Genomic DNA, 26,789 nt, shown 5'->3' with positions numbered 1-26,789 from the left:
TGGCAGCCTGTCGCCCCAGCCCTGGGGCGGGGCCATCTAGGTTCAGCCTGTCCCGGTGACGCTGTGCTAGACGTCAGGTTGTAGTGGTGTTGGTCTGTGTTGTTGTGTTCAGTGTTTGAGGGACGTGGCTGTAAGGCTGCTGAAGTGGCCGGGTCGTACTTGTTGATGAGAAGCTTTGGAGTCTACGACATTTGGCTAAATGAAGATAAAATGGAGTCCAGTGTCATAAGAAATTGTATCGGGAAGAACAATAGCAAAGGGAAATGACAAAAGCAGGTAAAATAGTTTAAGTGGACACAGTCAATCCTAAAGGAAAGGCTGACATTTAGCACTAATTCTATTTTGAAAACACCTAGTTACATGTTTAATTCAACTAATGTTTAGCTCAGGATGCAAACGACCAACAGTTGGGGAAATTATTTTGATACCAGAAATGGGTTATGATGTGCAAGAGAGAAGTACGCCAATCCCATGGCAAATGATGCAAATACACAGACCCACTTTGATTCCTTTTTTTTATTTTCCATCAAAAGAAATGCACTGTTCAGCAAAGCTACTACATACAAATGGCCATACAATAGCAACTTCATTTTTAGTTATTGTTTCAAGATTTTCAGTCAGTCCTGTTGTTGTGTGATATATATTTATCTTTTTTTTTACCGAAGATTTGCAGTTCAGATGCTGCAGTCTGCAAATAAATATAATTTAAATAAATAAATAAATAAATAGATTCATACATACATAATAACAGATTCTGTTCTTTCTCCTTTTCAAATGAACATCAGCCACATATAAGACCTGGGCAGCAAATTGGTGCTGCTTCAAGAGATCAACTGTAGTTACATACAATAAAGGAAAAAAACTGAGGTTTTGCATAGCTTTATTGTAATGTAGATACAGTATTGTAAGGCACTTCATGAATAATTTTAGGCATGTAACATCCTATAAAATAAACAAAACATCAGTTTTTTGTCAGTTCATCATAATACTCAATCGTCTCAATACGGGGTGTTCACAACATAGAGTTCTCACACGTCGAATCAAGTGCTCCACAAGTCGACCACGCCCTCCGTGACTCTTTTGGCATTAAGTCTCTGTTTTAAACATTCTCTAAATAACAAAAGTGGGTTCTTTGTGCATATTATGACTCACACATTGTCCCATAACCCCACACAACCCAGTGTTTCTCAAAAAGACCAACAAAAAAAATTGTGCAATGGTTTGGGATCATGTGGAGTAAAAGGCAACACGTTGTCAAAACCAAGGAATTCCAAAAGAAAAGTCCAGGAAGGTCAGTGGTTTCGTTCCCCCGTTCAGAGATTGGCACCGCACCCCAAGATAGCCGAGGTACGTTTGATATTGACGGAAACTAACTCTGAGGCGGCCATCTTGCGGTGTATCTCCTCAAACCGATCCGTAGCCTTTGAGTAGCAGCGTCCGCGGTGGGGGGTCGCCGCCGTGTTGTGTGGCGGACCAGCGACAACCGTGTCCGTCGGGACTACATCTCCCAGCAGCCCCGGCGTCCCTGTGGTCCCCTCCCTATCCGAGCTGGTCTTCGTACTGCTTGCGGAAGCAGTCTCCAGCTGGGAAGAAGTCCCAACATCGCTCCTGATACATCTTCCACACGTAGGACTCCTGACGTTTAAACACACACGTATAAACACGCACACACACATATACAAAAAAACACACATATAGCCGTTAGCGTGTACCCAACACAAACGCAATGTGGTGATTCGCAGTAAGGGGTGAGTTATTCCTTGGGGCGGTGTTTTACCTGTCCTGTGTGTTCCGTCTCATCCTTGTTGATAAGGTACATCAAGAAAAACCTGATTGAACAAAAGCAGGTAAGATAAAGGCAACCACACACACAGCAAGACATTGTCGTATGACATGCCTCCGTCTGTCCTGCTTTCTGTCTTACTCATGTCCTTACTGACTGCTGTGATAGATAGTTAAATATATACATAGACACATAGATTGGTTTAGGATATAGCCAATGACGCACAGTGAATCAGCAGCGCTAGAAGAATAGAGTTACGTTTGGCCACAATATGACGACACTTTAGAAACTTTCATTCAGCCACTTGGGTGGTTGGAAAAGTCTGTCCAACCCGGGCCTGAACCTCAGCTAATTGTAACCTAGACATCCTGGTGTTGAAAGGCTTTCACCAATCATGAGGAACAGGATTCTATCTGAACCTGTGGTTCTCCATAAGCCAACGGGGGGCCAATGGCAGGCCCTCCAAGAGCGGCAACTCCGAACAATTACTGCCTGAAGGCGCAATACCCCAAACACCTCAGTCGCCGATGAAGGGGGGGCATTAAAAAGTAATGGAAAGAGACAATGAGGCCCCAGTCTTACAACATACCCCCCCCCCCCTCTTCTCGATCCACCGACGGAAGACAACAGAAGAGGGATTTTCTCCAGACAATGACATGATGGGAAGAAACAGGGGGTTGAGGGGGGAGGGAGAAACATGGGGGGGGAAGGAGATAGGGAGAGGGGGAGAAACAGGGGAGGGAGGGAGGAACAGGGAGTTGAGGGGGGGAGGAAAGGGGGGAGGGAGAAAGGAAGGGAAGGAGAAATGGGGGAGGGAGGGAGAAGGGGGAGGGAGGGAAGGACGGAGGGAGGAAGGAAGGGAGAAGCAGGGGGTTGAGGGTGAGAGGGAGGGAAGGAGGGAGGGAGGGAGGGAGGGAGGGGTTGGGAGGGGTTGGGAGAGAGGGACGATGAGATGAGGAAGAGGAAGGGAAAGACGGAGTTGTCTGTTGGAGGGGGAGGAGAGGGTCCTTAGTAACCCTGTCACTCATGCTACCGCGACACACACACGCCGTTAAGAAGACGCTGCGGTTTGAGAACGGAGCCAATGAGGAGGAGAGGAGAACAATAACCCGTGGCGTGATGGACGCCCTGATAGCGCGGGTCGGGGGAGCTGGGGGGACCACTCACAGGTAGTTGGCCAGGTTGTGTTCTTGTAAGGTGTGGGTCTCGAACCCGTGAGGTGTCGTGTCGAAGTAGTCGTTGCCGATGCCGCAGATGAAGCACTTGGTCTGCGGAGCCGAGAGGAGAAAGCGGTTATGTGTGTGTGTGTGTGTGTGTGTGTGTGTGTGTGTGTGTGTGTGTGTGTGTGTGTGTGTGTGTGTGTGTGTGTGTGTGTGTGTGTGTGTGTGTGTGTGTGCGTGCGTGCGTGCGTGCGTGCGTGCGTGCGTGCGTGCGTGCGTGTGTGCGCAGCAGTGGCGGCGACACGCGATGACCTCACACTAGCGTTTGTCTCGTCTCACCTCCATGTCCTCTTTCACCTGCTCCTGTTGGTCTCGCAGCTCCCCGAACGCATCGATGATCAGACCTGCGGCCGGGAACACAACACAGTCACACGTGTCACCACCGCGCGACGTCATCACGCATCATCCCCACATGTCATCACCGCATGAAGAGTGCGGTCGCTCGCGCCTCAACTCCTGAGGGCTGCAGACCTCGCCGGTGAACGCCAGATCGTTGTGTTTGCTTGTTGTGCCAAACTTTAAATAATAGTGTGTTTAATTTGACCTACTGGGTGCCTCTATGTAACCAATATCTTTCTGATATATTATTATTATTATTATTATTATTATTATTATTATTATTATTATTATTATTATTATTATTATTATTATTATACATAGTCCCAGGCAGAAGGACAACCTAGGGACCTGAACATTAACTTCATGCTGTGTGTGTGTGCGTGTGTGTGTGTGTGTGTGTGTGTGTCTGCGTGTGAGTGTGTGTATGTGTGCATGCGTGTGTTTGCGTGCGTGCGTGTGTGTCACAACATATCGATGTGCACACATGCACATACTAAATCCTGTCTCATCCTCAGGCTGTGGCCAGAGAGTTTTCAATACCGTCATAGATTGAAACGATTCACTATTATCGGTATTAAAAGTTTTGATGCATGCTTGTTTTGGGTATCGGCAGACTTTGTTATCTTGTTTCAATAGGATGGCTGTTGAAAGAAAATTAATACATTATTCATGTATTTTCTAAAAGGCAGCCACCCCGTTCATAGAGTACGATGGGACATAAAAGCGTCAGATATAAAATTGACAACTCTCAAGACAATGTTTTTACAATCGCACACAAATACGCACACACAGCACACGCACACACACACACACACACACCAGTGCCCCCTTACCCTGGATGATGGCCAGGAGGATGACGATGACGAAGAAGAAGAAGGTGATGTCGAAGAGGATTCTGTAGAGCTCGTAGGGGTCCCCCGCGGGGTCCTCTATCTCGTCGCCGATGCCGCCCCCCGCCCGGACCCCCACGTACATGTGGAACAGATAGCACTGGAGGACAGGGGGGGGGGGGGGGGGGACAGGGTTTGTTTCAGTTTCCACGGACAGAGAGAGAGAGAGCCACCTGGTTTTGCTAGAGCGGGAAAGAATAGCATCAGTTAAACCCTTCAGAAACCTTAAAGGGGACATATTATACCACGAGGTGTGAGTGGGATTAGCCTTACAAGCCGTTTTGATAATCTGCCCCATATGACATCACTATTGGGTGTGTCCACCTAGATCTGTGCTGGATAGATGAACAACGTTTACTTCCGTCCGCTGGGTAAGCTGGTAGACTGATTCATCCAGCACAGATCTAGGTGGACACGCCCACTAGTGATGTCATATGGGACTGATTTTTTAAATGGCTTGTAAGGCTAATCACACTCACACCTGGTGGTATAATATGTCCCCTTTAAAAAGATACCAAAACGCTGAGGTATAGAAAAGCACCAAACAATATTGTAAGGCACTGAAAGATAGACAGCCTCCATACTCTGTTGTGTATCTACCGTATATACATATATATACATATATAGATGATACACACATCTATCTATCTATCTATCTATCTATCTATCTATCTATCTATCTATCTATCTATCTATCTATCTATCTATCTATCTATCTATCTATCTATCTATCTATCTATCTATCTATCTATCTATCTATCTATATTTATATATTTACATATATCTGTATATGTGGAGATCTTATAGACTGTAGATAACAACACATTTGGGAGTAATGCCCAGTAGCGTCTGGGCGTCTGCTCTCACAACACGCCGTCAACACCTGACATCCTGGATCAGAAGGACATCAGACACACAAAACAGAAGCCTGCCGCTTCTCATAGAGTCCTCAGTGTCTGAGCCTCCAGCGCCGGCTGACTGGGGAACCAAGCCACAAAACAAAACCACCACAGAGGAAGAACCGCCGATGTAGCGGTGAGCCAAGAGCGAGACGCCTCACGCTAACTGCTCCAGACGAGCTGGCCGTCGCCGCGCGTGGTTGACTGCGCCGTGGGTGTGTGGATGTGAGGGATGTGAACGTGAGGCGGCATTGCGCCGTGTCGCTCCTCACCGTCATCATGTCGTCACACTTCATGTCGGGCTCCTCGTCGTCCTCGCCCTTGTTGTAGAACTTCCTGAAGAAGTTGAAGGCCACCACGGTGTACAGGTACACCACCACCGCCAGCAGGCCCACCGTCAGCACCAGCTGGCAGGCAGGCACATGCACGCACACAGACGCACACACACGTGCGCACAGACGCACACACAAACACACACACGCGTGGATGCACAAATGGACACACACACACACACACAGATGCACGCGAGCACACACACACACAAAAACACACACACACACACACACACACACACACACACACACACACACACACACACACACACACACACACACACACACACACACACCAGCACCAAATCAGTGGGTTTTACCAACTCCCTTAAAGTCTGTGTTAATGTATTTAGTTATAGCTCCACTTTTTGAGAGATTTTTATCCCTAGTCTTCTTTCTATCTTCTTTCTATCCATATCTCTCTCCCCATATCTCCTTCTACTAATTAGGTCTCCACTTCCTCTTTTTTGATTGAGTGGGCATATTTGGTTGAAGGATGTAATTTGTTATTCGGGTATTAATTACAAGAGCCAGACTCCTCTCAAATCAGATTAGAAATAAATAATGCATACTGAACTAAGAAAAACATCAACTGATGAAATATGGGATGTAATACAGATTTGATTTGTGGCTGTTGCTTGTTGGTGACTTAATTGTGTATTAGCAAAAAACATATGACATTTAAAAGTAAACTGCTGTGCTGAGTGTTTTGTGAGGAATGATAGGCGCTGTCGAGGAGGCAGTCAACTAGAAGACTTTAACTCTGCAGTGCCCCCTGGCGGCCAACACGGCTCCCCTCACCTGCTTGCCGTTATGGGTGACGGAGGACAGGATGGTGCGGAGCGTTTTGAAGCCCATGGCGATGTCCAACAAGTGAGCAGCGAAGAAAAAGTTGTTGTAGTGTCCCAGGATGGACATGGTGGTGTACCACACCAGATACAGAAAGGACTGAGGGGGGACAAAACATCTTTCAATGATAGAACAAATCTAAATAGAATCCACTTCATTCATCGTCCAATCAGTTGTGTGCAGTTATTTCCCTTCGGAACGGGTCAATAATAAACAACAACTTATCAAAACAATAATATTCACACTCACGTTGTCCGTGAACACCACGCCCATCTTCCAGATGTGGTACTTTGTGTCGATGGAGCTCAGCCTGTTCAAAAAGACAGACGGGGGTTTGAATACAACGGACTCCGGGCTAACAACATCAGCCCTCTCCCCCTCTCTCCCCTCCCTCTCTCCCTCCCCCTCTCCCCCCCGCCCCAACCCCCTGCTGACAACATCCACCCTCCCCCTCCCCCCCTCCCCCCCCCTCACCAGGACGCTAGTGAGGCCTCCCTGGCCACCGTCTCCTCGGTGGGGTTGAAGTCCAGGGCACTCTTGTCCAGCCCCAGCAGCTCAGCGATGCGCTCCGCCCCGTACAGGTCGCCGTACTTCTTGATCACCTGGAGGGGGGGGCGACGGGGACACGTTAGGGCCGTAACCCACGGCGACCGCCTGAACTGTGTGCACGGCGCGTGCGTCTAGCTCGTTTTGTACACAATTTATTTTATTTCTTTTTCAACAGATGACAATATGACCTCAGAAAATACACAACACAACGACGGCAAACGCAAAACACTCACTTTGCGTTTGACAAATTTGTCCCAGTAGTTGTAGGGGAAAGAGCTGCGGAAAGACAAAGTACAAAGCATATGTGTCCATCAGACTTACAAATCCATTGGGAACAGAACAAATCGTAACCCATTCTCTTACAAAACAATGCAATATCAATCTAACAAAAAAATAAACATGGATTGCCAAATGAACACAAACCTATGAACACACTTATCCTCCTAAAGCACCAACACACTCCCTTCATCTTAACAGGCCCTCACAACCCATGTTTTAAGATTGCTTTCAACACATAATCTCCTTCCCTTTTTACTACTGTAATATTAAATCATTTTTTTTGTACTCACTCTGTAAAGCGTTGAGTACTTTGAAAAGTGATTGCATGCATTCTTATTTTAAAGCAGAGTGTTTCAGGAGTGTGGCGGCTGCTGGGGAAGGGCCCTGGGACTCACGGCGTGTTGATCACCAGGCGGTCCCACTGGCCCTTGATGTCATCGTCTGACGGCTGCTCCGTGATGTACAGCCCGTCAAACTCCAGCTTCCTGGCAATCTCCTTCTCTCGCTTAAACACCACTAAGGGCACCTTAACCACACACACACACACACACACACACACACACACACACACACACACACACACACACACACACACACACACACACACACACACACACAGAGGGGACGTGAGCTGCAGCGTCCGCACTTAAACACTCCTAAGGGCACCTTCACCAAACACATGTATGAATGTTTGTATACATGTATGTATGTGTGTGTGTGTGTCCAGGACAGCCGTGCGGGGGTCCCTGACGCCCGTACCTTCAGGTAGTAGTAGCCCACCACGCAGAGGAAGGAGATGACGGTGTGCAGGATGGCCAGGAAGCGCAGGGTGGGTGCCATGTAGCCTGTGCTCTCCTGCAGCACAAAGTACTCCACAACGCCCTCGTCCTCCTCCTCCTCCGCCACTTTGCCGCCGCCGTTCCATGGGTCCGGCTCGTCCGCGTCGTCGCCGGTCACCTGACAACCGAGAAGAGGGTTTTACTTATTTTAACCAAGCAAAAGGTCTGAAATGTTTCAGAGTTACACATGGGAGAGGCTGGGACGTTAAAGTTGCATGTCAAAACCTTCACCACAAATAGACATACAGGGAGAGAGTGAGCTTCACGGTTCACACTTAACCATTTAACCCTTTTCACCCCACTTGTGTAAATTGTGTCAAATGTTTCAATGTATCTTGTTCTTGTGTTTTTTATGATTTTTGATTGTATTTATTTTTAAACACTGCCCTGTAAGGTGTCCTTGAGTGCCATGAAAGGCGCCCTCAAATAAAATGTATTATTATTATTATTATTATTATTATTATTATTATTAAAACACCACCAGGGTCACTTTCACCACACGTGTTACACTCAAAACCAAACCACTATTATAATATGTATTATTTTTTGGAGAATTGATATGTATAACCGATGGTTATTAATTTAAATTTGTTTTATTTACATTGAGTATTTTATTTATCACGTATTATTACGGTTTACTTGGAAACGGAAGGGTGGAACCAAAGTGTTGGCGCTGCAGCCCGGACTCCTATGGTTGGGGGGCATTTCCGCTTCCTTGCCAGACGGATTTCGGAAGACAAAACAAAAGCTGTGCTGCTGTAGTCCTTGTAAAGAATATATACCTGGATTTCAGGTTTGTACACTGAAAATCACGCAAATAACTATTTTCATGAATCGGAATATTTTACAACAAGGTCGATTAACTTTGTGTTGAGTTTGAAGTCCGTATTTTTCGAGTTATTAACTTTTGAAAACTCCTTTGTTTGTTCCGCGCCAAACGGCATTAGTGTTAGATGGCAGTTGTCCCGTTCGCTTAGTATATTATTGTGGAAACACACACATTGTAGCAGTGGCGGCTCGCCTATAGAAGGCGCTGGGGCGCCGTCCTCCCGCCGACCTGCCTCCCTGTTATCTTTCTTTTTTTAGATATAGATATTTTTATAATCTCTCATTTTGAGAAATCTATGTTAATTGCATTCGAATAATGCATTTACTTTAGAATATCTTTATAACATCGTCCACTGCATGTTACTGCACATTTACCTCAGAGATGAGCAACATGGCGACTTCGAGTACTGCTACCACTGTCTCCCTGGGAGTTCAGCTAGCCCCAAATTCAGTTAAGTCTTTACTTATGAATCCCTTCGAAGGAAGAACATTTGCAGAAAAACTGCAAGTAAAAGAACTCGGACCAGACAAGCCAGAAGTGAACATAACCCAACAAGCAAGAGAAAAGGATAGAGCCTACAAGAGAAGTTTTTCCAGAGGTTGGTTCGATCGAAAGGCTTGGCTAACTAGCTGTGGGTATGCCAATGCAATTTTTTGCTTTCCTTGTATACTTTTTAAAACAACTACGTGTGATAGTTCGTGGACACAGACAGGGGTGACAGACATGAAACATCTGTCAGAACGGATAAAAAAACACGAGCGAGCAAGAGTGCATATGAACAACTGTGTGAAGCTAGCCATGCTAGGCCGAATTAGCATAGCCGCACAGCTAGATGAGGGACACCGCATTGCTGTAAGAAGGCACAATGAGGAGGTAGACAGGAATCGTCATATTTTGTCAAAGATCATCGATGCTGTGAAATTTTGTGGTGCCTTTGAACTTGCTCTGCGTGGTCACGATCAGAGTGACGCATCAGAAAATCCAGGCATTTTCCGAGGTCTAATTGATCTCATGGCCTCCATTGACCATGAGTTGGAGGTGCACCTGGAAAACGCCACCGTTTTTAAAGGCACTTCGAAGACCGTGCAAAATGAACTGTTGGACTGCATGTTGTCAGTTCTCAGAGACTGCGTTTTGGAAGAGGTGAAACAAGCAGACTACATTGCCATTCAGGCAGACGAGACAACCGATGTCTGCACTCATTGCCAGCTTGTGTTTGTGATAAGGTACATAGATGGCAAGAATAACATCAAAGAACGCTTCTTTGAGTTCATTGCGCTTCCAAATTCGACTGCTGAGACGATTGCCGCTGCGCTTTTGGAAAGGCTGAGCACCATCCTTCCCGCAGGACAAGAGAGAAAACTAATTGCCCAGGCCTATGATGGTGCCGCAGTGATGAGGGGTGCTACAGGTGGAGTGCAACGTGAAGTTCAAGATGTCTACGGGAGTGCCTACTACGTTCACTCTTATGCGCATCAGTTGAACCTCATCATGCAGCAGGCAACATCCCATATTACGAAGGTTGGACAGTTTTTTTCAGACATTGGGGGGTTTTCTTCTTTTTTCCACAAGTCATTCAAACGAACGGCAGTGCTTGATGAAGTGGTGGGTCGACTCCCAGGTGCTTCACCAACGCGATGGAACTTCCAAGGTCGTGCTGTTAACACAGTTTACGACCACAAAGATGAACTGGTTGAGTGCTTCCAAACCATTCGAGACAGAGGAGACTTTGATGCCATATCGAAGAGAGAGGCCGGGGGTTTATTGAGAATGTTGGAAGACGAGGCTTTCTGTTTTTTCCTGGCATTATTTCACAAAATCATGCCACATGTAGACAAGCTGTTTAACCAGCTGCAGAAGAGGAACATAGACACTGTCTTCATCGCCGGGATCACCCAGAAGTTCACTCAAAGCATACAAGCCATCAGGTAAGCTATGATTTTACATATTTCCTTAAAACATGCTTACATGTAGCCTTCACAGTAAAAACATGAATCCACATGGCTGAGCACAATAGAACCTCTCATAGATATCACCATTTCACCATGTTAGACTAGTGAATTTATTTATGATGAATCTAGATGACATTCACTAGGCCCAACACAAAAACAGCACATACTTTAATAAAGTTCTGGATTTATTTTATCAGCAAGTTGGTTTCTACATGGTAGTTTCTCAAGTAATTTCAGGGTGGACAGTGACTTGTGAAACTTGTTTTGGATCAGGGACACTGTTCCTTATCAGGTTAAGGAAGAGTACTATGAGGGACCTATACAGGGACCACCCCCGCCGAAACGGAGGGCAATGGGAGAAGAAACACAACAGCACCTGGCATTAGAGGTAAGCAACTTCTATTTCTGTATTCCACTAGCCTATATGTATTTGTGTTTGTTTGCACATTTTTGTGTTCCGAGTTGTCATTATTAGACATACTATGTATACTGTATATCTACTGGAGAATGCAGACAGTATTATTGTATTGTTGAACTGGGACATGCTTTCTGTTATTTCATAGATCTGTGACACCATTATATGCCATGCCAAGGAGAGGTTTTCTTTCACAAAGCATCTCATCAGTGCTACTCTGTTGCAAGGTGACTTGTTCCCACAACACAGCAGAAAGTTCCCAGATTCAGCACTGGAAACCACGGTGGATGCCTATCCCATGTTGGACAAAGCCAGACTTAAAACAGAACTGTCCCTGATCTACGAGCATGAGGACTTCAAGGGCTGCAGTGGAGCACTGGCTCTATTTCAGGTTCTAATGGGAAATAACCTGCAAGACACATTCAGCGAAACTGTTAGTCTTCTCAAGATCCTCATCACCACACCAATGTCAACAGCAGAATCAGAGAGATGCTTCTCCACCTTAAAGAGGATAAAGACTTTCCTTAAGAACACTATGGCACAAGATCGCTTCAATGCTCTGGCTATGCTATCTATAGAGAAAAAACTCACTCGGGACATTCCAGATTTCAATAAAAGGGTTATTGAGAAATTTGCCACTCAGAAAGACAGACGAGCAAAGTTCCTATACAAGTAAGAGTTTTCCAAGTGTTCTCTTACTAGACACACACACACACACACCCTCCTTCCCGTGAGGTGGACACTGGTTGCAGACCCTCACAACCCCCCGACCTCTCCTCCTTCCCGTGAGGTGGACACTGGTTGCAGACCCTCACAACCCCCCGACCTCTCCTCCTTCCCGTGAGGTGGACACTGGTTGCAGATCCTCACAACCTCTCCCCGCCCCTTTCAAGTGTACATACTGTAGATAGTTCTCTGCAAACCTGTGGTGGCATCAGGCCTTCAGTGTGCATGCATATTGTACTGTATGTAGTCCTTTGCAAACCTTTGTTTGTATCATGCCTTAAGTGTGTCTTGAACAACCACTCACAAAAGCTTGCACATTTCCATGAATTTTGTGGAATTCATATTTCATTGTATTTGTCTAAATGCATACTAATGCAGAATGTAGATATATTTATGGGTGAACACACACACACACACACACACACACACACACATTCTGTGTGTGTAATTCACCGTTTTTGTTGATGTATTTGCACTCTTAATGTTGCTGAATTCTACAAGGCAAATAAATTAACTTAAATCTTAGTTCCCTGGCCCCATTCGTCTTTGTAAGTAAATGTTCTGTTTTTTTATTTTGTCAGAATGCTTCATTTGTTTGTGAAAATCACAAAGAAATCTTCTGGGGGAGGTTGCCCCCAGACCCCCCTACAGGGGTTTGGAATGCAAACATTCAGCCCCACCTAAAATGAATTCCACCAGCGGCCACTGCCTTGTAGAGTATGCTTAAGTTTACTTTGGCCCTGAACACCTGACGTACATGTTTACGAATATATTTAATGTGATTAAGAGGTAGATGACGTTACGATAGGATATTTTAAGAATATAATATATATAGTATAAGAAAAGTGTAGATATGTTTGATATAAAATGTTTAGTTGGTCTGTTAGGCAGACAAATCATCCATTGTAGTTCAGGCAGTGGTTTAAGGTAAGGTGCTGTTTATGGTTTTATTGTGGTTTAAAGCCAAAGTATGTTATTTCTATTATAGGAGCAGAATTGCACTGTGAGATAGCTCGAAACAACCAGCGAATAAGCTGAAACAGGCACTTTAACTTTAATGTGGATTTTGATAAAAAGGAGTTCTGTATTGATTTTAAGGTGAACTAAGAGTGGAGAGAAACGGTACATGGGAGCCTCACTTTTTGTTGCACTTTTTATGTTTTATTTGCAAAGAGAACTTACAAAGGAATAATAGACAATTTAACAGGCACTTTAACGAGGGAAGAGTTTATATTTATTTATTTTATTTTATTTATTGATGTGTTACTCGTGATAATTATGAAATAAAGAGACTGATTTCGGAAGACGAAACAAAAGCTGTGCTGCTTCAGTCCTCGTAAAAATATATACCTGCTTTTGAGAAAACCGGTCTCATCATCTACTTGTTTTCACCGTCCTGGCCACTTGGGACCGGTGACACACACACAGGGAGAGAGTGAGCTGCACTATTCATACCTAAATACCACTAAGGGCACCTTCACCACACACAGGGAGTTAGTGAGTTGCACCATTCACTTAAAGTGGGACTTTCAAGTTGTATGCTCAAAATGGGACGGAATAAGAAAAGTCGAGGAGCTTACTTTGTAGAAGAGTAGAATGAAATTGATGGCAAAGGCCACGAAAAGCGCCAGGAACCGGAGGTTGTAGAAGTTTCTAGCAAGGTAATTCTGTGAACATTGTGTGGAAAGAACAAACACAGAAGTGCCATTGATGTAAAGATCAATTCATCAATCCATAATATTTTTGTGTACTGCTCTAATTGAAACATAAGGCCAGGATTCCTGGGTGTCTGACCAGCATCTTGGTCTGGTAGATCTCCAGCCCTGCGAGGAAGCTAGCGGTGAAGGCCTCTGGTGGTTCTCTCTTCAGACCAGGTCTTTTCTTGGGGAATCTCTTCTCCTCCGGGGACGATCCCTTGGGGGTGTCCTCCTTGGACTTGTCCTGGTCCTTCTTCTCTCCGGTCTCCCAGCTGGAGAGACAAACCCACGTAGTGTTTTTGTTAGCACAGAGCCAGATTAGCAGTTATACAGTACCCATTTACTAATTTACTATGGAATTATCAATAAGCTAAATTACTGTTGAATTTAATGACTAAATAATAGTCTCCACTTATCTACAATGAGACTAGCACCCGAAAAAAGCCTTTTAGGCTTAATAATTGTATAAAGCCTTAAATCACTCCCCCCACTCAAAGTATTTACTAAATCCTGTTATGTAGCCGCGAGGCCAGGATGACTGTGTTCATACGAGAAATCAAATCAATGTGTGTAATCCCATTAAGGAAGGTCCTGTTAAGTGCACTCACTCCGAGTTCTCAGAGTCCCCTTTGTAGTCGCCGTTGGTCACTCTCTTCTTCGCCGCTTCCTTAAAAGCAAACGATATTGCGCCGTTCATCAGCTTGTCGTGAAACACTGTATTTAATTAAAACCTGGAAGACACTCAACGTGGAACAAGTGTTTGCATCATAAAGGTTGGACGACTGTTATACGAGTGCTGTTATATGAGCCCCATATCTGCTCATGTTCCTGGTTTCTAGAGGCAACCACAGACTCTATGAAGTCCATTCCCCTACATACAGACGCGAATACCGACCTGTGCTTTCTTCTGCTTGACGGCGCTGGCGATGGAGGGGGCGTCGCCGACCACCACCTCAGACACGTCGCCCAGGCCCGGCTCTGAGCCGTGCTTGCCCTCCTTCTTGGGCTGGATGTACAGCAGCTCAGCGATCAGGTCGGCCTCCGCCTCCTCGCCCTGCGACAGCTGGCCCAGCTCGGCCAGCTGCGACGCCTCGCAGGCCTCCATCTTCTCCGTCTCTAGAGCGTCGCCGTGGATCCCGAACTGCGTGGGGTCCGGCATGTTCCCCAGGATGTCCGTCACCTTGATGTTCTTGGCGCCCTCCACCAGCCCGCCGCCGAACATGGTGGTCCACAGGATGTGGAAGAAGCCCCACACCAGGCCGTAGAGGAAGTGGAAGAGGCCGGTTATGATCATCCAGAAGAAGGAGAAGAAGCCGCGCACCATCTCCCTCACGCTCATCCTCCTGAAGCGCCGGTAGCGCTGGCGCAGGCTCCGTGCGGTCAGCAGCCGGCGCAGGCGGCCCAGGCTCTTGCTGACCGAGACACAGGCCAGGGTGAAGGCCGACGACGACTCCAGCAGCGTGTGCTCCTCCTCTTCCTCCTCGTCCTGCTCCTCCGCCACACTCTGGTGGTCTTCCTCGTCCTCCTCTGGTCGCTCCACGGGGTCCGGCTCTGAGATCTGCGACGCCAGCTGCATCTCGAAGATGGTGTCCTCGCAGAAGTTGACAAAGAGCTCCATCTTCTCACTCTCGCCGCCCTCGTTGACCACGTCGAAGATGAACTGCCGCTTGGACTCCTTCACCTGCGGCTTCTCCCACTGCGTGCGGCTGGACTCGCTGATCTCGAAGTACACACGCTCGATGCGCTTGGCGCCGCCCATGATCTCGATGCGCCCCAGGTAGGGCTCGAAGTAGCTGAGCACACTCTCGGCCAGGTCCCGGAAGGCCGACAGGCGGCCGTCGTTGGGCATGTGCTCCGAGAGGTTGGTGAGCAGCACGGCCACGTTGAAGCCGATGTCCTTGGCGGGCTCATGGAACCGCTGCACGAACTCCTCGTAGTTGAACATGTCGTTCTCGTCGGCCTCGGCGCAGGAGAGCAGGAACTCGATCTCCGACTGGGAGTACTGCTTCTGGTTCTCCATGGACTTCTGGAAGTCCTTCTTGGAGATGACCCCTTTGCTGTCGGGGTCGTACTCCTTGAAGCTGTCCGACGTGGTCAGGTCCTTCAGCTTGAGGAACATGTCAAAGAACTTGAGGATCATCTCCACGTTGCTGGACGACTCCACCAGAGTGTCTACCATCTGCTTGCCGATGGTGCCGTTGACCACGTTACCTGGGGGGGGAGGTGGTGAACGGATTATCACGTTGTGTACACACCGGCAGCAAGGTAACCTCTGCCCGTGCAAATGTAGCAGGAGCTCAATCTTCCTGACTGCATATGTCAATATTAGATTCATTAAAAAAAAAAAAAAGGTCAAGTAAACATAATTAGCCGTAGCGGTGTCTGTGTGTTGACTATTAATGTGAGAGTCAGCAGGAAGCGAACCTTCCAGGAGAGAGAGCATCATCACTATCATGTCCTTCTGGAGGTCCAGCAGCTCCTTCAGCAACTCAATCTGACTGGAGTCCTGAGAAACACAAAGAGAAACGCGGAGGTAAACGTTAAGCCTTTATCTCTCTTTATATTCGCTCGGACAAGTTAAGTTATCACCCTCTCCTCCTCAGACCTCGACACTCCCTGGGGGGTGGCTTAAATACGCTGCATTTGGAAAGGGCTCAAGGCTGCTGTCTGAGAACAGGGCCCCCCTGCTGGGATTCAGTGAGAAACCAAAGGGCTCTCTAACCCCCAATCCATCCATCAGCTGCTGGCTAATGGTGTTTTACTGTCAAGGTGCAGATGGCGAGGGCCAGACGTACTCATGGAGGATATCCTCAGAGTCTTTCTTTCAGCAGGCTATCAATCTCATCGGGTGGCCCTTTGATGGAGACCATCTGAAACCTCTCCCCACCTGCGGTGTCTATTACTTTACATTATCATCCCTGACCTTTCGGAATGGCACCATAATCAGGTAAGGCGGTTGATGTTTTCTGCACCCTCACCTCCCAGCCTCATTGCGAGGCAGAGGGGGAAAGGTAATGGATGGAAGAGTGATGATCGCCACAGAGCCCCAGAGGGGAGAGCATTCCTCTTTTCAAATTTGTTGAAGATAATTTTAGATAAATTAGAAATTGATGTCACTCTCATGCCCAGCGTGAGATTACCCACTTATTTTTTTGCCGGTAATAAATAATAAATAAGTTTGCAAGGACTATAGTTGGGTATTACTGGTCCAGAGAAAGAGTGCAGAGGATGGAGAAATGAGCATCTCTCACTGATTTTTTGCCAATAGCAGGTATATCACCCCGTGCTGGGTAAGGAAATGACATCATCATTCCGAGCCCTCAAAAGTATTACCAAAAGTATTAAAAACTTTTTTTTTAACTAGTTATTATTTCATGGCCACGAATAAAAAAAAAAATATATCCTCTAAATCAACTCCAGGCGCATAGATTATATAGTTCAACCATGGAGACTGGGCATATTTTGTAGCAGTTCATTGACCTCTAGTGGCTGCAGTCTTGTATGCATGAGCCTGCCTCTTCCTTTATAGGCTGTTATCCAAAAAAGCACAGTTTACCTGCGATAACTTCATCTGCATGTTTGCAAAGACATGTAGGAAACCGACGACCGCGTCCCATAATCTGCTGTGAGCCAGGCTCTGTTGATTCCCGATGCACGGACCCTGGAACAAAACGAGTGCCATTGTTAAATGCAACTGGTGACTTACAAGTGTGAGCGACTCATTCAAATGACAGCAGTGTTGAAGGTGCTGGCTCCCCGGATCCACAGTCAAAGTAAATCGTAAATGGACTGCATTTATGCAGCGCTTTTCTTACCAGTGGCCACTCACAGCGCAACATTCACTCACACATTCACACACCAACAGTGGTGTCAACCCTGCAAGGCGACCGCCAGCTCATTGGGAGCAGTTAGGGTGAGTTTTCGTGCTCAGGGACACCATTGAAGTAGCAACCTTCTGGTTATCAGCTAACCCACTCTACCTCCTGAGCCCCATGCCACATGCTGCATATAAATATGCAAGAATACACAACAAGCTGTTACCTGGATGTATTCAGTCAGAGAGTTAAAAATCTGCTTTGCAACCGCCAAAGCTTTGGAGAAGTTCCTCTGACCGGCCTCATCCATCACATCTTTCCCGGAGTAGTACCAGTAGAAGTCACTGATGGATTCCTAAAACGTCCCGAAAAATAAAACACCAACAGTAAACTCGACGGATTGGTTTTTCCTCAGTCATGCTGCGAAACGCGCTGAAGCGTCTCTTCAATCAACACAGCGCTTTCCTTTACCTGGAGCCTGAGCAGGTAGTCCACGGTGCTGATGATAATATTGACAGTGGTGGTGTTCCCCGTCTGAGTTCTCAGAAAGTTCTGGAAATCTAGAACAAAATAAGAAACGGATGTTGGTATCGGTATGGAGCCCGTGTAGGATAGCATACAGGTGGAATCTCCTCTGCCTGACCTGCCCGGATGTAGTTGCCCATGCCCACATGTAATCCACAGACTCAGAGGAAGCACCTACCGTTGTTGTGGCCCTCACACAGGAGCTGCAGGAACCTAAAGAGGTCCTTGGTGAACTCATCATTCTGCAACACCTTGGAACCTGGGGCGAGGGAGAAGGGATTGATGTTCGGCCCAACGTTCTTCACATCAACCTCATGTGCATGTGCAACACTGGCTCAGCGATCCACTCCATTCCCTCCATTAAGATGCATGTTTCTCAAGACAGGTAACATCCGTAAGATGCAAGACTTAAGACCTCCGCATGTACACACGTATGTTGTGTACCTATGACACCTTCAAAAGTCACTTTATAACTAATTATATGAATGTAAATCGATATAAATGGCAGATTCAAGTTACAATAAAAGGCTGTGTTGCTGATTCACCCGAGCAAAGCTTTGGCATGTCTGACACACAAAGCTTTGGGGACTGTTTGTTCCTTTAAAAAGTGCATGTGTTAGTATACTCAACACATAGAGACATATGCTGTACAGGAGGGGTTTCTACAAAGAACACAAGCAGTTACTTCTATTGCAGGGGTAGAGACCGTATAGGTGTGTTTAGGGGGAGCGGGGGGGCGGTGGATAGCTGATTGATGATACTACTGATTCAAATGCCGGGTGACGTAGGTGCATGCATGTGCTTTTTCAGTTCAGAGCACGAGTGGAGTTATGGGCATTCATAATGAGGGAGGAGTTGGGGGGAGGAAAGCGAGGAGGAGGAGGAGGAATAAGAGGAGGAGATGGCGGAGGAGGAGGAGGAATCTAGGGGGCAGGAGGCTGCTGTGCAAATAGCCACCGGGTTGGTGTTTTTTTTATTTAAAGGAAACAAGTAAAATCTAAACCATGTATTTACCCCGCTCACTCACGTTGACTGCGACCGATGAGTTAAAAACATGACCAGAAGAACACAAACAAACATACATACAAACAAACATACAAAAAAGCAGACATAAGCAAAGGAGAAGACATTGGGTTTCAATCTGAGGAATTAGTAACAGGAGAGAAAGGTATAGATCAATAGCAGTAACTCTACATTATCCACATCACGTTGGGTCACATTTGCATGCCACCACCGTTCCTTAACAGAAACAAGTACTGAACAGGTTCACTCTGTGGCGCGATGCTAGTGTTTCAGGGTACCATTTAATGGTACAGCCTAACAGTTACCATCACTTATGCCTGGGCTGATGAAGTGGAAATGAGTTGGAATATGCATGAGTAAAAACCATCTTTATACTGTATGCAGCCCATCAGAGGATATAGACTGTGTCTGCCATAGACACTATGTGCCAGAGTTCTTGTAACGCACTCTTAACCACATCTTCACCACTTCAATGCGAGTGGGAGGAAGGGCTGGAGGTTCACATTTTCATGTTGATATTTTGAGGGGACAGGGGGACAGACAGTGACTAGACAGGACATACAGTAGCACAGGTTTTCCTGTATGATAAACGTACACGGATGTGAAATGACGTATCACGTGACAGACACAGGGCCATGTGCCACGCGGAGATGAGCTTGTCCAGAAGAAATCATTCAATAAATAAATTGATGAATAAAAAGGCAAAGTAGAGATATTGTGACGCTAATGCAGAGCCATGTGTTTTTCGGTCTCTTAAGGGGCCAATCTACCAGCCAGCTCCAAATAAACATGTAAAATATGTATTCTTCATATAAGAGATTCCACATCTGTTTCATATCAAGGACTGAAGGAGCTTAGTGTGGCACTGATGTCTCTTTATGCATCAGGAATTCATTCTGAATTAAAATGGTTTGTTCATAATTATTAAACATTAGGGTAAAGTGTTATATTAGCCGGTCCATATGCTGTCCAAACATAAATTTGATTTTTGTTCACAGTTGCAGGCTATTAATGTCTGTGTGTGTCCTGTCTGTGTTCGTTATAATGTCTCTTCATACGGTACGTGACGGGGCAACCTTCCATTCTAATATAAAAAATCATGTTAATTTGGTAGAAAAACAACATTAAAAGCTGTGTCAGTGATGCGGTTCTCTTGATGTTATTTCGGTCTCCTCACTTACTTGATCCCTCCTCAGTAACCATGCCCAGACCTTCTGCCTTGTTTTGCCTCTCAAAAGCATTCAGGTCCAGGACACTGCAGAAACACAACCAACACATTGATCCATGTTTCGCTGATCCATCCCGACATCTCACATGAATGAATGTCTCAGAAGGTCCTCAGCAGGACTTTTACCTGCACGACATCATGAGTCCCGACAAACTCTTGAAGAACCCAACGTCCCTTTTCTCTTTCAGGTAGTCCAGCATTTTCTGCATTGGTTTAAAAACGCACCGTCAACAGTTAACAGTGCATAGCCAACACGGCGAGCGACCACACCCCGTTCCCGGTGGATCATTGCAACATACCTGCTGCACGACTATGTTCCCCCCGTTGAGAATGGAGATGCCGAGTTTGAGCGTAAAGGTCACCATGGGACCGAGCCGACCTGAAAATAGAAATAAAACCAAATAAATCATCATTGTTGTTCATTTAATTATTTTTTCCAACAAAAATGTTTTGTGCAGGTGAAGGGGTGTACTCGCATGTGAATATATCTTAGAGTGGGTACACTGGTAGAAACCGTTTGAGAACCACTGATCTACAGGGCGGGGGACGGTAAGGCGCCTGACCTTTGCTGGCGCTGATCATCTGGAGCACCATCTCTGCAGCGCCGCGGTCGTGCAGCCGGGCCTGCTGGTAGAGGGTCTTCTGTTTCTCCATCTCCTTTTCCTGGGATAGAAAACAACACGCAGGCCCGCTGAATCAGGTCAAAGGTCAGGACGACGGTCGGGCTTGCTGCCCGCTCAGAGCCCGTCCACATGGTGGGGGAGGAGGCTGGAACCCGGGGGGCAGGCACTGGAGTACCTCAAAGGTTTTCTCCCTCTCCTCCTCGTAGTGCTCCTCTTCGTCTTCGGCGCAGCTCTGGAAGAAACGTTGAACGGGTCAGACGCGGTGTGAGGAGGGATGTGAGGAACAGCACAGGAACACCAACGCAGTAGTCACTGCACCTTACCTTGGCCATCATGTCTGCATAGGCAATGTAGAGTGGGTCCTCCTCCAACCAACTGGGAAGTGATCCAATCATTTCATACAATTAAAAAAAATACTTTCACCTGTTTGAAAGTGACAAAGTAGTAACTGCAATCTCATGTTACCACAAATGGAAATGATCTAGTGGAAGACCACAAACATCCAGCGTGATGGAGCGTTGTTGTCATGGTAGCCAGGTGTGTTTCTGAGCGATGGATAGAGGGAGGCTGAAAGAGGGAGATAAAGAGAGAGAGAGAGCGACAGAGAGAGAGAGAGAGAGAGACAGAGAGAGACAGAGACAGAGAGAGAGAGAGAGAGAGAGAGAGAGAGAGAGCGACAGAGAGAGAGAGAGCGACAGAGAGAGCGACAGACAGAGAGAGACAGAGACAGAGAGAGAGAGAGAGAGAGAGCCTACCTGCACTCTGTCAGGGCGTTGTGGCTGAAGTGCAGGATGAGTTGATGGAGAGGGTCTGGCTGCGTGTCCACCACCTCTTCCTCCTCCTCCTCCACCTTGGGCTGGGTTTTCTGCACACACCCACGCGTGTCAGTGTGTGTGTAAGCAACCATCCGTGAAGAACATTACCACTTCAATATGGGCCATGTGCTGTCTGTGCCAGTGGGGGGTCCGATACACTGCGGCACCTCCTATGCGTCTAATGAGCTGTGGCATCCGCCCTGCGCCTAACTGTGTTGTACATGGGTTCATCAGTGTTCAGGGCGCGCTGCTTTATGCATTCTAGAGCAGCTAGACATGAAGTGGCAACAGGTAACCGGGCAGATTGGGATTGTAATGCCGCACGCACTATGCATCACAAATGCAGGTATCGACGCACAGACGCATGCATTGAAGCACACAATGGACATGCCCACACGCTCACAGAACGACGTATCTGCACACGCAGGCATACACACACACACACACACACACACACACATGCACACACACACACAGGCCAGCCAGATGATGAGATATGTTATCAACTGTGCAGTGTTAAAGAGCTGAAGTAAGCATGAATCTGAGCGCCTGTTTACCAAACTGCAATGATCTGCCAATTTATCCTGAATCAAACCCCTAATTGACTGTGATCTCCAATCAGATAAACTGTGCTCTCAGAGTGCCGCCAGCCACGACAATTAACCACCGCCGCCGCCCTCCCCCCTCCCCCCCACGGGGTCTGCGATGATAGACGCTCTTTTAAGAGGAATTCCTGTTAAGTTGTCCAGAAAGCAGCCGCGGGGGCGTTCATTTCCTGGTCTTCCGGCACAACAAATTCCTCAAAACGACAGTGAAGACGAGGAGAATGCAAAGAGCACGGAGCATTAAGGGAAGACACCGTATCTCTCGGTGAGGTTAATCAGGAAGCGGGAAGAGGGGCCCCGTAGGGCCCTCTCCTACCGCTGCCTCAGAGACGCGCAGCCTCACGACTCAGAGGGCACTCTGTCTACAGGGGGACGGCACCGACGTCACAAAGATGTCATCAGCGGCGATGACGTCAGCACTGACGTCATCAGCGGCGATGTCATAAGCGGTGATGTCATCAGCGGTGATGTCATGCTCCTCGCCTCAGAGCGAACAGGCAGGGGAAAACTTTAAGACGCACGACACACTGACGAGTGACCACGTGACACCGAGGCGGGGCCTAGGAAGCCCACAATGCATAGCAGGGGCCCAGGTGACTGCGTGGTTTAGGGTGCGGGTCAAGGTTGTGGTGGGTGGTACTTACTGCCAGGTCCTGCACTAGCCTCTCCTCAAAGGAGTACTCCTCTGTCTCTATCCATATTCTCTGATAGGCCTGGAGGAAGAGGTTAATAGAGCGGTGCCTAGGAAGGGGGGCGACATTAGACCGGGGTTAGGTAGGAGCTCAGCAGGGGGAGGACAGGGGGTTAATGCCAGGTTAGTAACACGGTCCAGCTGGCCACCTTCAGGGGGAGAGAAACACTGTGAGTGGCTGAGGCCTGTTGAGGGAGCGCTGAGGGACACGCCCTCTGTTGACATGAGCGGTCCCTCCACAACAGACCCCCTCCAAACCCACCATCATTATCCATAATTGATCCATCTCTTACAAAAAAAAAGGAAAAAACACCTGATCAAAGTAGAATGTAATACAATCGCTTCTATTCAGACTGCGTCTTTTTCTTTGGACAGACATAATATCAAAGGCAGACCGGTTGGGGAAAGAAAGTTTGACACGGGGTTGACGTTCATCTTGCCAAACACGGATGGAGAAAGGGCAGGGGAGCAGGGGGGGGAGGGGGGTGCAGTTTAGTCAGGGAATCAAAGGTCAGAACGAGGTGCTTGATGAAGGTCAGAGCACAGAGCTTCTTAGGGCTACGTTACCGTGAGCATGGAGAGCAGACTGTCACAGTCTGTGTTCTCATGCATCTCCTCCAGCCACATAAGTCGGAAGGCATTCAGGAGGTAATTATTACTGGTATGCCTAAACAGTGGGCGGGCGGGTAGGTGTAATTCAGTGGGAAATTCAGGGGGGGTGAAGGATAAGGATGAAATAAAATAAAAGTATAGTAGATAATAAAAACACAGAGGGAGAAAACACAAAGCCTGTTTTAGTAAGTGGAGAAAAATGAAAAAAAAACAGACCTAACTGAGTGAAAGCCAAAACAACATTTCACCCATTTTCCCAGGGAATGATTTAATTACAGCACAGCTCACACACACGCTCACGGCAGGCAGACGTCTTGTGCTCACCTATCTCTATCCTGTGCATTGTGTGCAGCTAGAGCCTTAATTACTGCCTGGGCTGATACATCCACCAGAGTGAAAACAACAGGGGGAGGAAGATGAGTCACGCTGTCGGACAGGAGGCGCTTGTCTGATCCCCCCCCCCCTCCCGCACCCCACCCCAGGCTGAGACACATAATTGCTATATCCCACCCCCCCTCCACACACACACACACACACACACACACACACACACACACACACACACACACACACACACACACACACACACACACACACGCATGCAAGCACAAACTCACACACGCACACAAACACACCCAGCGCATGCATGCACGCACACATACACACACACACCCTCCACTACTGTAGCTTCTCCGCCTGGCCCCGCATTGATTGAGTTACAGAGCAACAGGCCGTGAAATTGGTTGTGTCCCTTTCCCTGGTTCTTCCAGAACAGCTGGCGGCCCAGCATTTGTCCTGTAGATTGGTGGGGTGGCGCGGAGGTCTGGATATTAATTCAGGGTCAGAACCCAGGAGGGAAGAGAAATGAAACGGCGGTGGAGTGGAGGAGAGAAGATTAAATATTTCGAGGGGTGGATATAGAAAGGTGAAGCAGTGCCTTGCTCAAGGTGTGCTCAGCTGTAGTGGCTGCTAAACATGGCTGTCCAGGTGACCAGAGGCACTGTCAAGGATTTATTTGAAAGAAATGAAGGAGAAAAGATAGTATTGATTCGTGGATTCGAGTTTTAAACTGTATCAACAGTTCCCATCGCTGCCGTCTTATTTCCTCTGGATCTCCATTTAGATTGGATAATAGAACCGATTTATTACTGTGAGACGCTATCAGCAAAGCCTATTTTTTTTACCATTAACACAGTTTGTTTTTCAACCAAGACACTGAACGTCAGCCTCAAGACGACACTTAAATCAAGACTTCGAAAATGATACAAGGATCTAGCAGAGCCCCCAGTACCAGGGCTGATCAGCCTTAACGGCAGGGGGATCATGCGGTACACATAACAGCAGCAGGTGGTCCAACGGTACCTGGGGAGGTTGTAGAGAGGAGCCATACGGAAGCAGGCCACCACCGCCCGCTTCCTCTGCTTGGACAGCAGCTTCTGCCAAACACACTTCTTAGACCTCAGCGGCTGCTCCACCTGAGGCCATCAGGAGGACACTTGTGAGTGGGGGGGGGGGGGTGGTCATCTGTTAGTAGCAATGCCCATTGTGGACTTATTTTCAGTACAATATTCCAAAATCATCCCATGAACTTAAGCACCCATTGTAGGTTGTACGTCCTGGCATTTAAAAAAATAGTACTTAGCATTGTGTAGCATCTTATCCTATCTTTGTTGTGTACAGGGAATGGGTTAATTGTTAGTGCTAGGCACTTGGTTCTTTCTTTGAGCATCCTTACTGTACCAACAGCGATATATTGTTTCTCTTTCTTCTGACAAATATACTTATTGTAAGGCGCTTTGGATAAAAGCGTCTTATAAATGCCCTAAAGGTAAATGTCAATGTATGTAGCAAACTTAATGAATTATGTGTGAAAGTATCTGTTTTGGTTACATTACGCCAGAAAAGAAACGGAAAGGAAAACATCAATTTGGGATTGGACCCCCTTGCGTCTCTACGGGGGAGGGTCCGGTCTGAGGGGGCGGGGGGGGGGGGGACTGACCTGCTCTAGGTTGAAGACGGCGGCGGAGATGCTCTGGATGCGGTTAACGGTCCGGCCTGGATCAGCGTGGCCCTCGCTCTTCACCACTACGTTCTTGTAGAGGTTCAGCTGCCAGCGCACCGCCGGGTCCTCCGACTGGGGGGGAGGGGGGAGGTTAAGGTGGGGGGGGGGGGGGGGGGGGGGCACGAAGGTAGACACCAAAGATACCAATCGATGTTCGGTGATCATCATGCCTACCTTTTCCTGAAGGTGTAGATTCTGCCGGATGTGGTCTTTGACCTCATCGTCTGAGTCTTTCTTTTGAGTGAAAAGGGGGATTAAAGAATCATCAGGCTGTACAGAAGTATTACTACAGTCCTAAATATTGTCTGATTTGCAGACTTAATTGCATTGCACAACTAAAGTTAAGGGCCAGATTATCATCTTGAAATAAGATCAAGTGTCACCTTCATCTTTCCAAAAGATATCTCTAGTTCCGATATAAGTGTTTTTAGAGGTACAACTTTCAGTCAAATATATCGCTAAATATAATTGTTTTGTCCAATACTAATGCATGGATTATTTTTCGATATTGACTTGACATTTAGCATAAACCCTCATCAAACAATAAATGTCATCAAGGAAATACATCCAACATAACAGTAACAATAAACACAATGGACAACCAACTAAATAAATCAATATGCTGTTTGTTTCTTTAGTCCGCCTTCGGCCGTTCTTTCTCCCGGTTCCCCGGGCCGGCGCCCCTGTGCCCCGGGGCTCACCAGGAGGTAGCGGTTCTTGGCCAGCGAGATGAGCTCCTGGTCCCCTGGGGTGCACATGTTCAGGCCGATGGGCAGCATCTTCTTCAGCGCCGCCACGATCAGCGAGGTCTGGATGGAGTAGAACTCCCCGCGCCGCTTCTTGTGCTTCCGCTCCTGGTCCTGCCCTCCAGACTGGAAGCATTTTGGACACAACGGAGGCCGATGTCACACACACGTAGAAAAGTCAACAGGTATTTAGAGGTGAAATGTCACAGAAAGTGTTGTTGTTCGTGTCCTCTTTAAAGCTTTGATGTGTTTCATGCCTCTGCATGTCCTTTGGCAATGTGATTCATGAGTTTAGGTTTTAGTATTTAGCGTGAGCTTATCTACAGAGGGAGCCCTCCAATTTGATAAATGTCAAGACACAAGTAAAAAAATAACATTTTTCAACAGCAGACAACCCTGCATCCCAGACTCAAGCATTGTCCAGTGACGCATCTACAAAAGTTTAG

The 26,789-nt window shown here is 47.1% G+C and overlaps 2 protein-coding genes across 2 annotated transcripts in view; one reads left to right on the top strand and one right to left on the bottom strand.

Annotated features, from left to right (window-relative positions):
• Window positions 1–873: 873 nt before the first annotated feature.
• The window catches only part of LOC130382111 (ryanodine receptor 3-like), a gene marked incomplete at its 5' end in the record, with an annotated part of 92,896 nt that continues 66,980 nt past the window's right edge, over window positions 874–26,789 (bottom strand). The window contains 34 exons of the mRNA XM_056589721.1: window positions 874–1,635; window positions 1,778–1,829; window positions 2,951–3,051; window positions 3,283–3,347; window positions 4,176–4,332; window positions 5,404–5,538; window positions 6,265–6,411; window positions 6,562–6,622; window positions 6,787–6,914; window positions 7,095–7,137; window positions 7,536–7,666; window positions 7,900–8,097; window positions 13,482–13,568; window positions 13,696–13,870; window positions 14,207–14,261; window positions 14,490–15,809; window positions 16,023–16,104; window positions 17,155–17,259; window positions 17,640–17,768; window positions 17,885–17,973; window positions 18,117–18,197; window positions 18,953–18,970; window positions 20,143–20,216; window positions 20,316–20,392; window positions 20,489–20,568; window positions 20,753–20,852; window positions 20,988–21,044; window positions 21,136–21,187; window positions 21,568–21,677; window positions 22,877–22,973; window positions 24,898–25,010; window positions 25,535–25,669; window positions 25,772–25,831; window positions 26,299–26,469. Coding sequence (XP_056445696.1) covers window positions 1,540–1,635; window positions 1,778–1,829; window positions 2,951–3,051; window positions 3,283–3,347; window positions 4,176–4,332; window positions 5,404–5,538; window positions 6,265–6,411; window positions 6,562–6,622; window positions 6,787–6,914; window positions 7,095–7,137; window positions 7,536–7,666; window positions 7,900–8,097; window positions 13,482–13,568; window positions 13,696–13,870; window positions 14,207–14,261; window positions 14,490–15,809; window positions 16,023–16,104; window positions 17,155–17,259; window positions 17,640–17,768; window positions 17,885–17,973; window positions 18,117–18,197; window positions 18,953–18,970; window positions 20,143–20,216; window positions 20,316–20,392; window positions 20,489–20,568; window positions 20,753–20,852; window positions 20,988–21,044; window positions 21,136–21,187; window positions 21,568–21,677; window positions 22,877–22,973; window positions 24,898–25,010; window positions 25,535–25,669; window positions 25,772–25,831; window positions 26,299–26,469 — 4,581 coding nt within the window. The remainder of the gene's footprint in view (window positions 1,636–1,777; window positions 1,830–2,950; window positions 3,052–3,282; window positions 3,348–4,175; window positions 4,333–5,403; window positions 5,539–6,264; window positions 6,412–6,561; window positions 6,623–6,786; window positions 6,915–7,094; window positions 7,138–7,535; window positions 7,667–7,899; window positions 8,098–13,481; window positions 13,569–13,695; window positions 13,871–14,206; window positions 14,262–14,489; window positions 15,810–16,022; window positions 16,105–17,154; window positions 17,260–17,639; window positions 17,769–17,884; window positions 17,974–18,116; window positions 18,198–18,952; window positions 18,971–20,142; window positions 20,217–20,315; window positions 20,393–20,488; window positions 20,569–20,752; window positions 20,853–20,987; window positions 21,045–21,135; window positions 21,188–21,567; window positions 21,678–22,876; window positions 22,974–24,897; window positions 25,011–25,534; window positions 25,670–25,771; window positions 25,832–26,298; window positions 26,470–26,789) is intronic.
• LOC130383259 (zinc finger MYM-type protein 1-like) lies at window positions 8,710–14,386 on the top strand. The gene is made up of 3 exons (XM_056591378.1): window positions 8,710–10,736; window positions 11,034–11,148; window positions 11,324–14,386. The coding sequence occupies exons 1-3, from the start codon at window positions 9,190–9,192 to the stop codon at window positions 11,849–11,851; spliced, it is 2,190 nt and encodes a 729-aa protein (XP_056447353.1). The 5' UTR covers window positions 8,710–9,189; the 3' UTR covers window positions 11,852–14,386.

Source organism: Gadus chalcogrammus, chromosome 5, assembly GCF_026213295.1.
Source record: "Gadus chalcogrammus isolate NIFS_2021 chromosome 5, NIFS_Gcha_1.0, whole genome shotgun sequence".
Taxonomy (NCBI): Eukaryota; Metazoa; Chordata; class Actinopteri; order Gadiformes; family Gadidae; genus Gadus; species Gadus chalcogrammus.
Note: the sequence above shows the minus strand (reverse complement) of the source record. Positions and strands in the feature narration are given on the sequence as shown.

What these genes read in the sequence shown, in the direction of transcription:
- LOC130383259 (XM_056591378.1), top strand. Translation starts at nt 9,190, where the DNA reads ATGAGCAACATGGCGACTTCGAGTACTGCTACCACTGTCTCCCTGGGA. An exon ending in CAAAGCATACAAGCCATCAG is followed by an intron (nt 10,737 to 11,033) that starts GTAAGCTATGAT and finishes GTTTTGGATCAG; the next exon opens with GGACACTGTTCCTTATCAGG. An exon ending in AACAGCACCTGGCATTAGAG is followed by an intron (nt 11,149 to 11,323) that starts GTAAGCAACTTC and finishes GTTATTTCATAG; the next exon opens with ATCTGTGACACCATTATATG.